Here is a 14181-nt window from a genome sequence, read left to right as displayed (position 1 = left end):
TATCAGATATTGTCTTGTGAAGTAGGTTAGATGATGTATAATAGTGTGTGGGTGTGTGTGTGTGTGTCCACGCAACAGGCACGCCAGCATGATTGGATGATTGACATGCTTACAAGCACGAATTCAATTATGTGGCATATCGCAGAACAGCTCAAACATGAATATAGCTGAGCCAAAATTCATTATTATTTGTTGTTCAAATATGATGGGTAAGTTATGTTTCAAGCAGGAAGACCGCGCATATAGTAACTGTCGACAGTACCAAATGCCGACCAATAAGACAGATACACTTCCGTTTGATAAAAAAAAAGAAAATTGCAGCAGCTTCTGACACAGCTGGAGTGGGGGGGACTGGAGGCCTGGCAGACGCGAAAGAAAACAACGGGGGGGAATGGGCGACGTTTGATTGGGAAAAGGTGAGTTTAGCATTCATTTGTTCGTTTCTTTGATTTCATACTAACATTCTTGAAACGTTTTAGCGGCTGTCACCGGAGGGCGAAAATGTTGCATGTTAGCGCTTTTAGCTTGATCTTGCTAGCTTGCTAATGCTAGCCCAAGCTAGCTTCCCAGCTAGCCCCCCTACTCCCACGTCGAGCTTGGAAAAGCCCTGGTCAGCCGTTCGTGGGAAAGTCATCTGTCGCAAGATAGTCATAATGACGTTTGCTAAATATATGAATTTATGGCACAGATTAATGTAGTCTGATATATACTTGTGGTTATTACTCAAAAACTGTCTGGTTAGCTAAATGTCACAGCTAGCCAAGCCAACACAGTTAGCCACAGTACTGCGAGTTATCCGTGAAGGGTAGGGCTGGCCAAGTGGGCACGAGTCGCTACGCATTCTCTAACTTTCCTGTTTGATATATTAAACTCTAGCACAAAGGTAACATATTGCACTGAGACACAGCCAACGATGTAATGCCTCTATGGACGTTGTGCATTGCAACAACAGCGGCAAAGTTCAACCTCGGAAGTGCAGTTTACTGAATCTTTTCAGGGCGTCGTGGCAAGAGCTGTAAAGCTTGCACTTTTATTTTATGTTATGACAGACACATTTTCAAGGGATTAATTTCTCCAGTGTGTATTTGTTGAGCAGATGGTCAGTACTTAAATACCTATGCAACGACGTACAGTTTGCTTGCTGTTATACATTTTTTAGCTTATCTTAACGTTCTTATCTTACGGTTTCATGGTTCCAGCAAACTTGTGCATGCCAAATAATGCATCCTTCTAGCTAGCTGGCTAGTCACCAAGCTAGCACTAACGTTGGCAGACTTTCTCATGCTAGAGCTTTCTTGTCATTTTGATTCATCGTTGTCTTTTCTGTGTTACTCATTGTATTATGTTTAAGCCTGCAACGATTTAATTGTCAATCCCTTAAATGTGTCAGTTCAAACGCCGGGTTATTTGCATTCCGCGAATACATTTACTGTAAAGGGCTTGCAATACATTTAGTAATTTTTTACCCTAAAATATGTGAAATCCACAAACAAATTGAAACTAAGCAATAATTAATTTACATAATTAATTATGTAAAAATTTAAGTTTAGTTTCATGTCGTAAACACTGCAAACTTGATTGCCATGGCAGTACAAAGTGCAGGCTACAGGGTCATCCGGTGCATTTGAGTTCGCCTTGGGTCCTGAGTCGCTTTTGTGGTTAGATGTGACTGGGACATTACATGACCATAACATTCAAACGTCAATAACGTCAACAGATTCACCAAGAACCTCAGTGTTTTGGGGTGTTTTCCAGCTGTTGTGGTTCTAATGGGAACCTGGCAAGTCCATCTTAACCACTTCGGATACCGAAAGGCATGTCAGAACAGACTTAGACACACCAATTAAGCCTTTTGCGTGAGTAGGCATTATGGCTTTGCACCCATTAAACCCTGCATCTTTATAACCACGGTTCCCTCTGGATAAGCTGTGAAACGGAATAGTCTCACCCTCCCTGTCTGCTACTGGATGGCGATTGAGCAATGCGAGGACAAACAAAACGATAGGTGATAACACGAGGATAACACATGAGGGAGTTGTAAGGACAACCTCCTGGTTGGATAAATACATGCATTTCACTACCACAAATATTTATTTGAATGCTGAGCGGGGCACCAACGATACCTATGTTTTCATGCATGTCAAGTTTAACACCCCCCCCCCCTCACAAACACACACACACACACCAGTATGGACCTTGATTAAATGATTAATAGAAGATTGGAGCTAAGTAAAGAGAGACTGTGAACACGTCAAGTGATGGATGCTAAATGAAGGATGGCAGCTTCCAGTTCAGGATTCATCTCAAGCCTCACTTGGGTTACAAATTTGTGATTGTAAAATGGAGGGAATTATTTCTCCACGGTGTCTACCAAGCAACTGTAAATTATTTTTATCTGTAGATAGGTCAACTTCATGCAAAGTCTGATTTCCCCTGCTAATAGGAGGGGGGGGAATCCATTTTTAATTAGGTCTGGTCTATGATAATGATAATTGTGCTTCTATTTTTTAAAGGAGGCAATCTGGGTATTAGTTGTGATGTGTCAGTCAAAATAACTATCTTAATTGCCCAGACTGTTGTGGATTGAGTGGCAGCGGCCTGTATTATGTCATCCAGCTACAATAACAGCCAGCAGGTCGTCTGCATAACTAGTCTAAACTGAGGAGGACGGACGTGCGGATGAGCTTGTGAATAAAGACCCAGGCTAGATTCACGAGCGAGGGGAGAATGATGCGTCATGGTTGGTATGTAAGTGTAAGCCTAACGGTTGATCTTGGGAGTCCTGAACTGACTAAACTAACATGTTCTGTGGCTCGGCTTCCAAGCAAAGCCTGCTCGTTCCTTAACACGTCTTTTAGTTCACATCAGAATAAAATAATGATTCTGTTGAAGTTGCACACCAAAGCAGATCAAATAATTCCTCCACCTTTTTCGCTTCGACTTCCAAAAGTCTGTCTCTCTGTATTTCCTCTCCTTCTCATATTGCTCTGGCATGCCCTGCTTGTTTAGCAATTTTAGCTTTGGATGCCGAGCAAGCTTTTTAGTCAAATAGGCAAAATATAGCTTATCTTGAAAAAAGCATTCAGTGCTTGTATGCTGACACAGCTTTTTTTGTTGAATAATTCCCAGTATTTTTTGTGAGTTTTCCTTTGCAGTGCTGTCATCCCCGTCAATCAATAATGTCTCAGAGCAGATCATGTTGACTTCTTAGCCTCACCGCTATCAGTCTGTTAGGGACTGTCCAAAGGGTCAGTAAGGCTGTCCTGTATTCGGTCAGTGCAGTGATTTCTGATTGATCAGTACATTGTCTTTAGCCTGGCTGCCAGCCCAATTTAGTCCCGCCCACAAAAGAAATTGGTCGGGAAGTTGGGTCTGGAGTAGCTCGGTTGCGGAAAAACTGTATCCGAACAGGAGCTGTTCGGACCAATGAAATTGTCAGGGCGGGCTTTATACGATGATGGACAGATGATCAACAGTAATGTAATCAACCACATCACCAAAGAGCCCTTGGGTTGAATTTTTTTTCAACAAACAACATATTACGTTGCTCTGATTGGTTGTAGGTTTATCCAATTGAGCGAAGAGGCATTTGTTTTACGAGTTTGGTTGAAACACGCCCCATACTCTCAGCCTAACGGAGAGTTATCAGACTCATATTCTGACCTGAATTATGAGTATGACAATGTCAGGCTACATTGTTTTAGGGATAGGCTAACTCCTATGTTGCCCAGGATAACAACTCAGTTGTTATTTTCTGAAATTTGGGTCATAACCCCCTGCCTTACATTGTCATCAGTACAGAAGGAAGTTTAGACCAGGTTGTTGATTTCAGTGAAAATTGTTGTAGGTAGTTTTAATACAGAAGGATCCACTCAGTTCTTGAAACAGACATGTTGGGCTAATGTACAGTAGGCCTTCCAGTTTCCAGTTTGACCAATCAGAACCTTGGTTGTTCACTTCACCCTTGGGTGCGACCAATCAGATTCTTACTTGTAGACCTCATCCTTGAGTTTAACTCGGCCACCGAGCAGGCATTCTTTGGCAGGCTTTCAACTTGGCAGTTGATCCTGTGTGTATGTTTTCTGGCTGGCACTGCTGATATATTTAATATGCATTCTATATTTAAAAACCCTGTAAGGGCAGAGAGAAAATCTGGTACCATGCTTCATTTTACCGTTCTTTCTGTTTTGCCTACCTTCCCCTTCTCTCCCATTCTCCTGTGCCAGAACATATGGGTTGAGAGACAGGTGTCTTGGCAAGCCTTGGCAATTGGAGAAAGTGTTTACATTCTGAAAGTGCTGACTGAGACTAAAAATGCCCAGAGGATCATGCTGAATTGCTAGGGAGGGAGGGAAAGGGAGGGAGAGAGGGAGGGAGGGAAAGGGAGGGAGGGATGGCATAAAAGGACAGATGGTGAGAAAGAGGGCCGAGATGGATTTAATACTGTATTTGCACAGTTCTGTGCATGGGCTCAATGAAGGAAACACAAACTAGCCTATCTCTAAAGAATGTTGTTAGAGACATTAGCATTTTGTTGTCACGTTTGTTAAATGTCCTAACAGTCTTGTGTTCTATTGCAGTGTTATGCGATGCACATTCTGCTATCCACTGTGATGCATTAAACTCTCCTCAATGTTTATAGAGGTTGCTAAATCCATGTTGTTGTGAACTTGAGGTTTATAGAGGCTGCAATGTTCGTGCAGCAAACATCTGCTTATATTTGTTGTTGCTTTTGGAGATTTTTCTGTTGTTGCACAGATTACACGTCTCTTGTGAACAGAGACAGGACCCTGGACTGAGTGGACTAGCTCTTACATGCAGTCTCAACCTGTAGATATCCCTACTCTCATTCCTTTGGCAAATTACTGTGAAATTGCCCAGCTGTGGGATCTTATTTTGAGCTGAGATTCCCAGATTGTTCTCATACGAGACTCAGTTAGGTCAGCATTGACTCCTGGCAAACTCCGGAGTGACTGTTAATGGCTGTACTTAAATGGGTCAAACACAGGCGTAGTTATGATTGGCTCACTATTTTCTTATCTGAATCAACCCAAGAAAACATTAAGTTAGCTGCAGGCTTATATAATTTTGTCACAAGACGAATGGATCTTTTGTCAGGCTCCACTTGCAACATATTGAGGCCAACTGGCATTAGCAATGTCTATAGCATTCATTTTCTCACTCCTGTGTGAATGTGAAATGAGGCAGCTCGCAGCTCCTGGTTTCTGCCACAGAGTTCCTGATTTCTCGTGTAGCGGGTTGGTATATTGAAATAGCCTCAAGGTGTTAAAGCTGCACAGCTAGCGAGACCTAAGTAACACAGAGCTACAGTACTGGTGCTGTATGTGCGGTTGAATATTGAGATGTTACGATTAGCTTTTGTTTCTGTTCTTGTGTGTGAGAATGAAACAATTCACATGTATTTTATTTCACATCTTCACATTACAGTTATTCATTTAGCAGACGCTCTTATCCAGAGCGACTTACAGTAAGTACAGGGACATTCCCCCCGAGGCAAGTAGGGTGAAGTGCCTTGCCCAAGGACACAATGTCATTTGGCATTGCCGGGAATCAAACTGGCAACCTTCAGATTACTAGCCCGATTCCCTAACCGCTCAGCCACCTGACTCCAATTTCTTGTCAATTTCATACTGGAAAAATAGTGGTCTTTTTACATTTCTGTAGTTTTACTTACCATCTTGTATTGTTTAAAAATCAAGCATTCACAGCAACACTTGAGTGTGAAATGAATATTAATCGTAGATTCACTTATCTTCCCGTAGTTTAATCTTGTTATTCTGCCGTTTCTCCAACCAGGCTGTGGACAAAGTGGCGCGACACCTCAGAGTCATGGAAGACGGCAGCAGCTACATCGAGTTCGACGTGCCGGAGTTCAGCAACACGGTCTTGAACCAGCTCAACGAGCTACGCCTGCAGGGTAAGCTGTGTGACATCATCGTCCACATCCAGGGACAGCCGTTCCGAGCACACAAGGCAGTCCTGGCCGCCAGCTCGCCGTACTTCCGCGACCACTCCGCCTTGGGCACCATGAGCGGCCTGTCCATCTCCGTCATCAAGAGTCCCGAGGTGTTCGAACAGCTGCTGGCCTTCTGCTACACGGGACGCATGTCGCTGCAGCTCAAGGACGTCATCAGCTTCTTGACGGCCGCCAGCTTCCTGCAGATGCAGGCCATCATCGACAAGTGCACCCAGATCCTGGAGGGGATCCACTCCAAAATCAGCTTGCCAGCCTCCAGCAGCCCCGGAAAGGACGGCTCTCAGGCCAGCCGCAACGGCGTGAAAGACAGCAGCCTCTTCATCAACCCCACCCAGATCTCCCCCCCATACTTCTCCCGGCACGGCCACGCGGGGAGCCTGGAGACGCGCTCCGAGCTGGCGGGAAAGGCCCCGGGCCGGGGGCGTCAGCCGGAGGAGGGCCAGTCGGACCGCGGCAGCAGCGACGGCGTGTCCGAGCAAGAGGCGCCCATCGAGGGCGACACGGAGCAGGTGGAGCTCATCGGGAAGGACGGCCAAGTGACGGACGTTCACGTGAAGCTGGAGAAAACCGACCGGCCAAGCTACTCGGACAGCTCGTCCGCCGGCGACGACGGTTACCACACGGAGCTGGTGGACGGGGAACAGGTTCTGGCAGTCAGTGTGGGCTCCTATGGCCCAGTCATCCAGTCCACCGGCTACACCTACTCAGGACTGTCTTCTCCCTGCTTCGTCAGTCTCAGCAGCTCCAGCCCCTCCCGCTCCATGCTCAGCGGCTTCCGGGGAGGGCGCGCAAGGGCCAAGAGGCCAGTGGTCGTCCCGGCTGAGGTGCTGAGTCAGATCAAGCCAGGGGCGGACGAGGGCGAGCCAGGGCTGGGCTCCTCCGGCCTGGAGAACGACGTCCGGGAGAGGAGCCTACGCAGCCAGTGGTACCCCTACAACGAGAGGCTGATCTGCATCTACTGCGGCAAGTCCTTCAACCAGAAGGGCAGCTTGGACCGCCACATGCGCCTGCACATGGGAATCACCCCTTTTGTCTGCAAGTTCTGCGGGAAGAAATACACGAGGAAAGATCAGTTGGAGTACCACATTCGCGGGCACACGGACAACAAGCCTTTCCACTGTCAAATCTGCGGCAAGTGCTTCCCCTTCCAGGGCACCCTAAACCAACACCTGAGGAAGAAGCACCTGGGGGCGTCAGAGGGCGGCAATCACATGGACTCTCCAGAGAGGACGGAGGGAATCTCCGGGCAGAAGGACCCAGAGGACGCCTCAGAGGGGATGGCGTTCGAGGCACAGTACTCTGAGGAAGCACCGGCCAATGACATAGAGGAGGCTTCAAAGTGCAGTCCAGAAGAGGCTCAGGCGTCCAGATGTGATTTTTAGGCCCGTCTTTAGGTCGAGCAGGCTTTACGACATGTTATTTGAAACCTTTTTGCGGACCAGCTCCCTCAAACGTTCAACCTAACATTGTGCATCTGGGGGTTTCTGCCTGACAGTTTGGGAGGCGGGCTTGTTAAAAAGAATTATTTTAAAAGGGAAAAGGAGTTTCAACTTACTATTTGAGGGAGGTTCCAATAATCAAGACCTCCTTTTATCTCTCTTTTTTATCTTTCCATGTTTTTAAAAACATATTTACACAGTAATATAGGCATGTTGCAATAATTGATAATGTGAAAGCTCTGGTAAGATGCTTGTCATATCACCTTTTTACCTGACCTGTTTTTGCACAGGTGGCCAAAAGGGGTCACTTACTCACAAGGAAAGATTTTTCTGCCAGTGCAAAGCTTTCGTGTGACATATCCGTACAATACCTCATGATACTACAACTACATAGTCATAGCAGGCAGTATTTTAGCTTTTTATTCAATTCCACCGGGTTCTACCTCATAGCCAAGAACCTACCAGGAACCGAAGGGTTCTCCGTTCGTTGTAGGGTCAGTTTCATTTGCCAAACCTTGGGCAGAACTCTCTCAACACAAAGCCTTGATACTAGGACGTGAAATATTTATTTGTAATTGTATGAATTCTGCTATAAGTCCGTGTCCTGTGCTTCACAGTCAGGCAGGAAACAGTGAGGATGAAGAAGGTGCTATATTTACATTTAGTCATTTAGCAGACGCTCTTAAGGTGTGGTAGAGATGTTACCTATTATTGTAAGAGAACACGAAGAGATGATCGGCACTGTCTTTTATCAACATCTTTTTGTAAACACACTGCATCATTCATCATCCTCCTCTCATCACTGGAGAGAATATCAAGATGGCAAAAGTGTGTGTGTTTGAGGCAGCCCGTGTAATGGGTGATCCTCCTGCAGTGAAGCCATCAGAAATGTCTTACATTCTGGTTTTTTGTTGTAGTTTTTTTTTTTACTCACAATTCTTTTCTTTTATATAACAGTTATTTTTGTCTCAAGATAACATTGGAAAAACAGGTGTAGTTAAACAGTTGAAGTCCCTTTCCTCAGCCTAGCGCTACAGGAGTAATCCAAATGCCCAGAATATGCAAACTGAGAACATTTAACCTTTTGGGGTTTTTTTGCATTTTTTTCCAGATCCGCTTCTTTATTACCAGACATGGCGGCAGAGCAGAGATGTGCCATGAGAATGTCTTGACTCTCCAAGTCTTTTCAGGCCCCGACGATAAACAATAAAGAAAGACGGAAAAAAAGCTTTTGATCCAAAGTAACGAGTGCACTTTCTTTAAGTAGCATAGAGCAGCCTGATTGGTCACACGTTTCTGTACATCTCACAGATTTCTGAGAAAATAAAACACTTATTTTATTATTTTCTGTCTTAATGTGCACTTCCGATTTGGATTCAGTAGTTGGTGATTAATCATTTGGGAAATTGAGTTATTTTATTCTGTGTTGGTGTCTGCGATTTAGGAGCTTTGACTGGGACTAGGGATCTGCCCATTTTCTTCTGATTCTGAGCATGTTGGCATAGCTAGGACTGGAGCAAGAGATGGGCATCCTGCCATGTAGTAGACCCTGTGGAGCTGGAACTACGGAATACAGTGTAACTTTGGTGATCATGAAAATGGCCTAGAGCAAACGGGTAATTTTGCCAGTTAACTTGTTTGGCTCAAGTCTTGATTGCTGTGTTATCTGGTCACCTGGCCCAAAGGAGCACTTCTTAGCAGTTCACGTCTGCCCCTTTCAGCATTGTGATGCCTTTCTTTTTTCATACGAGTAGTAATTCTGAAATGATTTGCTGTGTTGGAAACAGGTTTTTTTGAATACCCTGGATAGGGTCTAAACTCAAAATAGCCATCCATACAATCGTGCTCTTTTATGCAACCTGAGTAGTTCTTAGTTTTTGTTTAGTTTCATTCAGAAGGATTTCTTAGCCCTGAGATTTGGGTTTCATTTCTCAGTATGTTGATTTTCCGACCATATATTGTATCTGATCACTGATGTAGTCTTTTGTTGGGGCAAATTCTCACTATACAAGTGTCACATTGTTTTACTGTGGACCCATTGTCTTGTTGTACCAGGTGCCATCAAAACTGTCCTGAATGCAAAGGACTGTTTACTGATTGTGAGCTCAGACATTCTTCTGGTTTATTTCTCTAATTTGAATGAACAGGACATACAGTATATATATATATATTTTTTTTTTTTTGTCTTTGTCAAACCACCATATTTTGACTGTCATCCTCCATGGACTGTCCTACAGTCATTGATCTGTTTCTTTGAGGAGATTGTGTTGTCACTTCTTCTTTTCGGTAGTGCACAAAAACTGTGACTTTGCAAGTAGAACCATCTCGGTAAAGTCTTGTTAATTGGATTTCTAAAATGTTCTTCACATCTACATGAAACAAGGAAATCAAGCCCCATGTCGCCCTCATCTTTATGCTATATTGAGAACTGGTTATGGCAGCCACTTTAATGTACATTATTGCAATGGCAGACGAGACCAAAGAGTTAAATTGATATTCAGTCACTTCTGCAAAACTTCTGTCTTCAAAAACTGTATTGACCATAAAGTCCTATATTAATTTGGTGACTAAAGGAACACTTTGCACACATTTGATGTTGCTTAAATTCTTTACATTCAAGGTTAAACCTACCGCCTTCAGTCGAAAGTGGTAAAACGTTCGGTAAAATGTTTAAAACTATCAAATGTCAGTTGACATGACAAAAGTACCCAGTTAAGCCATGCGTTGTGCAATATATCTTTTATTATTAGGATATTTCATTTTTAAGGCCAAATCTAGAATTTGTGTACAAAAATAAAATACAAAAAAGTGATGGGTAAACTTTGTGCCTTGCCACAAGAATTTACAGTTTTGTCTAATCCCATGTTCTGGCACTTGGCTGTGTGTCCCTGGGTCCTATTAGATTAAAGTATTACGGACTTTTTTCCACTCCTTCTAGTACGTTCATTATCTGTGTGATGGATGGGTGTGTTTGTATCATGTTATGTTGTATGGTGCCCTGCATAGCATTGAATCACATTCAATACACCAGGACGTTTGTTTTCAACTGTGTACATGCACACTGTGTGTTATATGTTGGAACTGAGGACAATCTTAAGAAATGTGTTCAGAGAAGCGACTTTAGCTATACTTTTTTTTTTTTTGCGCGCGAAATGGTTCCTTTTGGATTGGGTTGCAACATAAAATGTTTAAAATCTAAGAATCAGAAGGTGGCTCACCTGAATCCAATAGCAGTAAAAGTAATTATATACACAGGATGAATATAGATATTCCATAGATTGAACAACTTCCATCAAGTTAGTTTGAAACAAGCTTTTTTTTTTTTTTCCCTACTTTCACAAAACGTTCATCTGTTTGCTGTTATTTTAGCTTCAGTGTTCTGACAAGCGAACAGTGCTGGTCTAATTGTGATACAGATATATATTGCACGTCTCACCCACATACATTAATAGCCCTTGGCTATTTGTAACTCAATCATTAGTCTCCACAGGCATGCACATACAAATGATTCTACGATTCCTACCTGTTCCAGAAAGGAGGTACTAATCGTTCCATCCTCAGTACATCCTCAAATACTCTTAATAGAAAACTTCTAATCTTGGTGCTTTTAGGCAGGTCAGGTTACATTGATTTTATATACAAATAACTATACGCGTACATATATATGTTAATGGGGGGTAAAGGAGGGGATATTTGTGTAAAATGCTTTTATGAACCATAGTTACTAATGCAACAATATTCACCCACCCACTGAATCTAAGACATACTGCATTCATTCTCTTTGTTCAAGACTTCATAGAACATGAGCAGGCAGACTCTAGTTGACTAGGAATAATCAAGCAAAGTGTTTACAGGAATAGGACTACTTTTAGAATTTTTCAGCTCGTCCGATTACTTTTTAACTGACTAAACTTCAGGTAGTTTATGAACACTGATATAGACTTGTCAAAAAAATCGTAGTCTTCCATTGTTTTGTTCTTTTTTTTTTTTTTCTTCAATTTATCTCCACTGTGTACAGTATTAAACAAAAGCAATAACATTTTTTTAAATGGTGTATTGGTGTCTGTGCACCTAGGCTAACCCTTGGTCTGTCATGTCTCAATCAAACCGAATGTCAGGGAGCTGATTATCTGAAGTAGGACCACAACAATTTGATATTGATTTATTTTTATATTTTTTGTGAAACATTGAAAAAGTCGAGTGAAATTGCTACTTAGATGAGACTGGCATTGCTAATAATCTAAGTGTGCGTTTGAAGCTTATGACTGTCATTGAGCCACGCGCGAAGCTGAATTGGTGATCAAGACTCAAGGTTCAAGTTCAGAAACTCCGTCATTTTTAAGGGGACGATAAGTAAGCTTAGGGGAGGAGCATTTGACTGCAGATAAACAAATTGCAGGAAAAAAAATCTTCCCCTACTGTATACATTGCTTTGGATGAAAAGCGTCCGCTAAATGAATGCATTACAAATAAGGGATTTGGGTCTGCTTCACCACTTATGAGAAGGTCAAACTGTGTTCATGCTGAAACTCTGAGGTCTCCTCTCCACCCCCTAGTGGTGAGGCTGCAGACTGCAGGCCGGGATCGGGAGGAGCCGGTTAGCGCTGCTCGGATCGACGAACAGGCTAACCTACGCTTCTCTCGTCGTGAAACTCCCTGGTCTCAGACGCCGTGCAGCCTCTTGCTATCATTCATTTGGTGACAAGGCAAAAAAAAAAGTAGAACTCAGGGTTTCTAGTTAGTGGTATCTGAGCAAGGATCTCCTCTGAAACGTGCACTTCTCTTCAGGTGGGACAGCTACCCCTCACTCAGTGGTTCCCAAAACATTCTGCCTCAAGGCTCTCTCCCTGAGCCCATATTTTATGTTCCCTCTCTGCATGCATGTGAAAAGCACAGAGTTTCCAGTCCAAGGGCGCAGGGGAGACCAGTAGTTTTACCATGAACGTGTGTGTGTGTCTGCCCTTCTTCCGTTCGTCCTCTCAACACAACCTCACAACCCAACTGTGAACCTCAAAACTCTACTGTTTTGTACAACTATGAAGTGAAGAAGCTAGCTAGAGCTGATGCTGTAACTATGAACTTGCCATTTATGAATTTATTTTATAGCATGAAAATATAAGATATATTTATTCAAATTATATATTTTACTCATAATCATTCTGTGCTGCTTTATTTCGGTTCTTAAGCTTGTAAATTGCTTTTTTATGATACAAAGAAATGTCAATAAAAAATGCGTTTGTTTGTAAAATAAAGATGCTGATTTGGCAACCTCTTGTTTCTTGTATTATTATATTCATTCCTATTATAAGATGATCAGCTCATGTTGGTGTTATAGGGTCTGTTGTAGGTTCATCAATAATTCTGTAGCTGGTAGGTTAACTAGTTTGGTAAAAAAAAAAAATGGTACAACAGCACAGTATTCTGAAACATCTTGAAAATAGTCATAACCATTTGATTCCAACAGAGGATACTGTTCCATTATCTCTGGTGACTTTGGCGCAGTCTTCTGATACACTGAGAAGCCAGTAGAGGGCGATGTCGGATCATCATAGAAGGACTGGTACCATATTCGTTCAATTGCCTCACTGATAATGTTGACACGCTGTTCAGGGGTTGAGTTTCATTATATAAATTGATTGTATGTTATTATCGGTTACAGCTATGAAAATGGCTGTATGGGTCTTCCAAGACTTGTTAGAATTGCATGTTAAAATCTAAACTACACCGATGGGTGTTTATTTTTGCCAAAGTAGATATACAGTCATGGCTGTAAAAAAACGGATTGTGAAATAACAGTTCAAACCGCTGTGTAGTGAAATACTAGAATCAAATTCCCCACATAAAAGCTAAGGGAAAAAGACTTATTTTATTTATACAACAGCAGGGTTCAGAATGAGGGAGGGGGGGGGGGGGGGTTTAATGTTCAAATTCCAAACATAAGATTTCATAACTTTAAAAGTGGAATAAGATACAGATAAGATAAGCAAAACAGCCTGAAGAATTTAAGATGACATTTTCATTGACCTCCCAACATAGGTCACTTTGAACCCTTTCTAACAGTGAGAGTTGTTCAAACACTCTGGGTCTGTGATAGACTGGCCAGGTCTACAACTGAGTCAGTTGGTGAATGCCCGTGATAGTCTTTGAACTGTTTTAGAGGGTCACAGGCAGAAAGCATGTCACTGGTCCAGTGTTTTTTTTAACCTCAGATACCAATGGCAGTGCCCTCACCTGCCTCTCTGGACATACTGTTACTGCCAGAGCACAGTGTAACGTCTGTGCTCTTGAGTGTGTAACTGAAGGATGTTGAGAATTATAGAAGAGACAGGATATAGACCAAACAGAATCCATGTTCTGTTTGTTCAAACCCCAACACCAGCAGCAGGACTGAGAGAGTTAGCCCTTGAGTCTAGATGATGAATTGTGGTTGGCCTGTTTCCTTGTGCACCAAACTAGTTTATTTATGGGTCCTTCTGGTGCAGTATTTCTAATGGCACTTAGTGCTACTAATTTCTGTGGGCGTACCGTAAAGCTTTGATTTTAGTGACAAACAACTCTTAGTTTGCTAGGTTTATTTTCTTTGGTCGTATTTTCCAAAGAGTGATTTGACAAAGTATTTCTTTTTGTTGCTGTATTTGCAGGGTGAAACTGAAATAAGGGAGAGACTTACTGCAACGTCAGTGCTGGTTTCCAAAAAGCTTTTGCAGATCCCTAGTAGTTGAAAGGAATGGAAGGTGAGAAAAA

At 42.7% G+C, this 14181-nt stretch overlaps 1 protein-coding gene across 1 annotated transcript; it reads left to right on the top strand.

Moving 5' to 3' along the window:
• The first annotated feature begins 265 nt into the window (after window positions 1-265).
• zbtb34 (zinc finger and BTB domain containing 34) lies at window positions 266-12707 on the top strand. Its single transcript, XM_047013918.1, has 2 exons — window positions 266-416; window positions 5818-12707. The coding sequence occupies exon 2, from the start codon at window positions 5851-5853 to the stop codon at window positions 7378-7380; it is 1530 nt and encodes a 509-aa protein (XP_046869874.1). The 5' UTR covers window positions 266-416; window positions 5818-5850; the 3' UTR covers window positions 7381-12707.
• The last annotated feature ends 1474 nt before the right edge of the window (window positions 12708-14181 follow it).

The sequence above is a fragment of the Hypomesus transpacificus genome, unplaced genomic scaffold, assembly GCF_021917145.1.
Source record: "Hypomesus transpacificus isolate Combined female unplaced genomic scaffold, fHypTra1 scaffold_208, whole genome shotgun sequence".
Lineage (NCBI taxonomy): Eukaryota > Metazoa > Chordata > Actinopteri > Osmeriformes > Osmeridae > Hypomesus > Hypomesus transpacificus.
The sequence above is the reverse complement of the archived record's forward strand: the minus strand, read 5'-3'. Positions and strand labels throughout refer to the sequence as shown.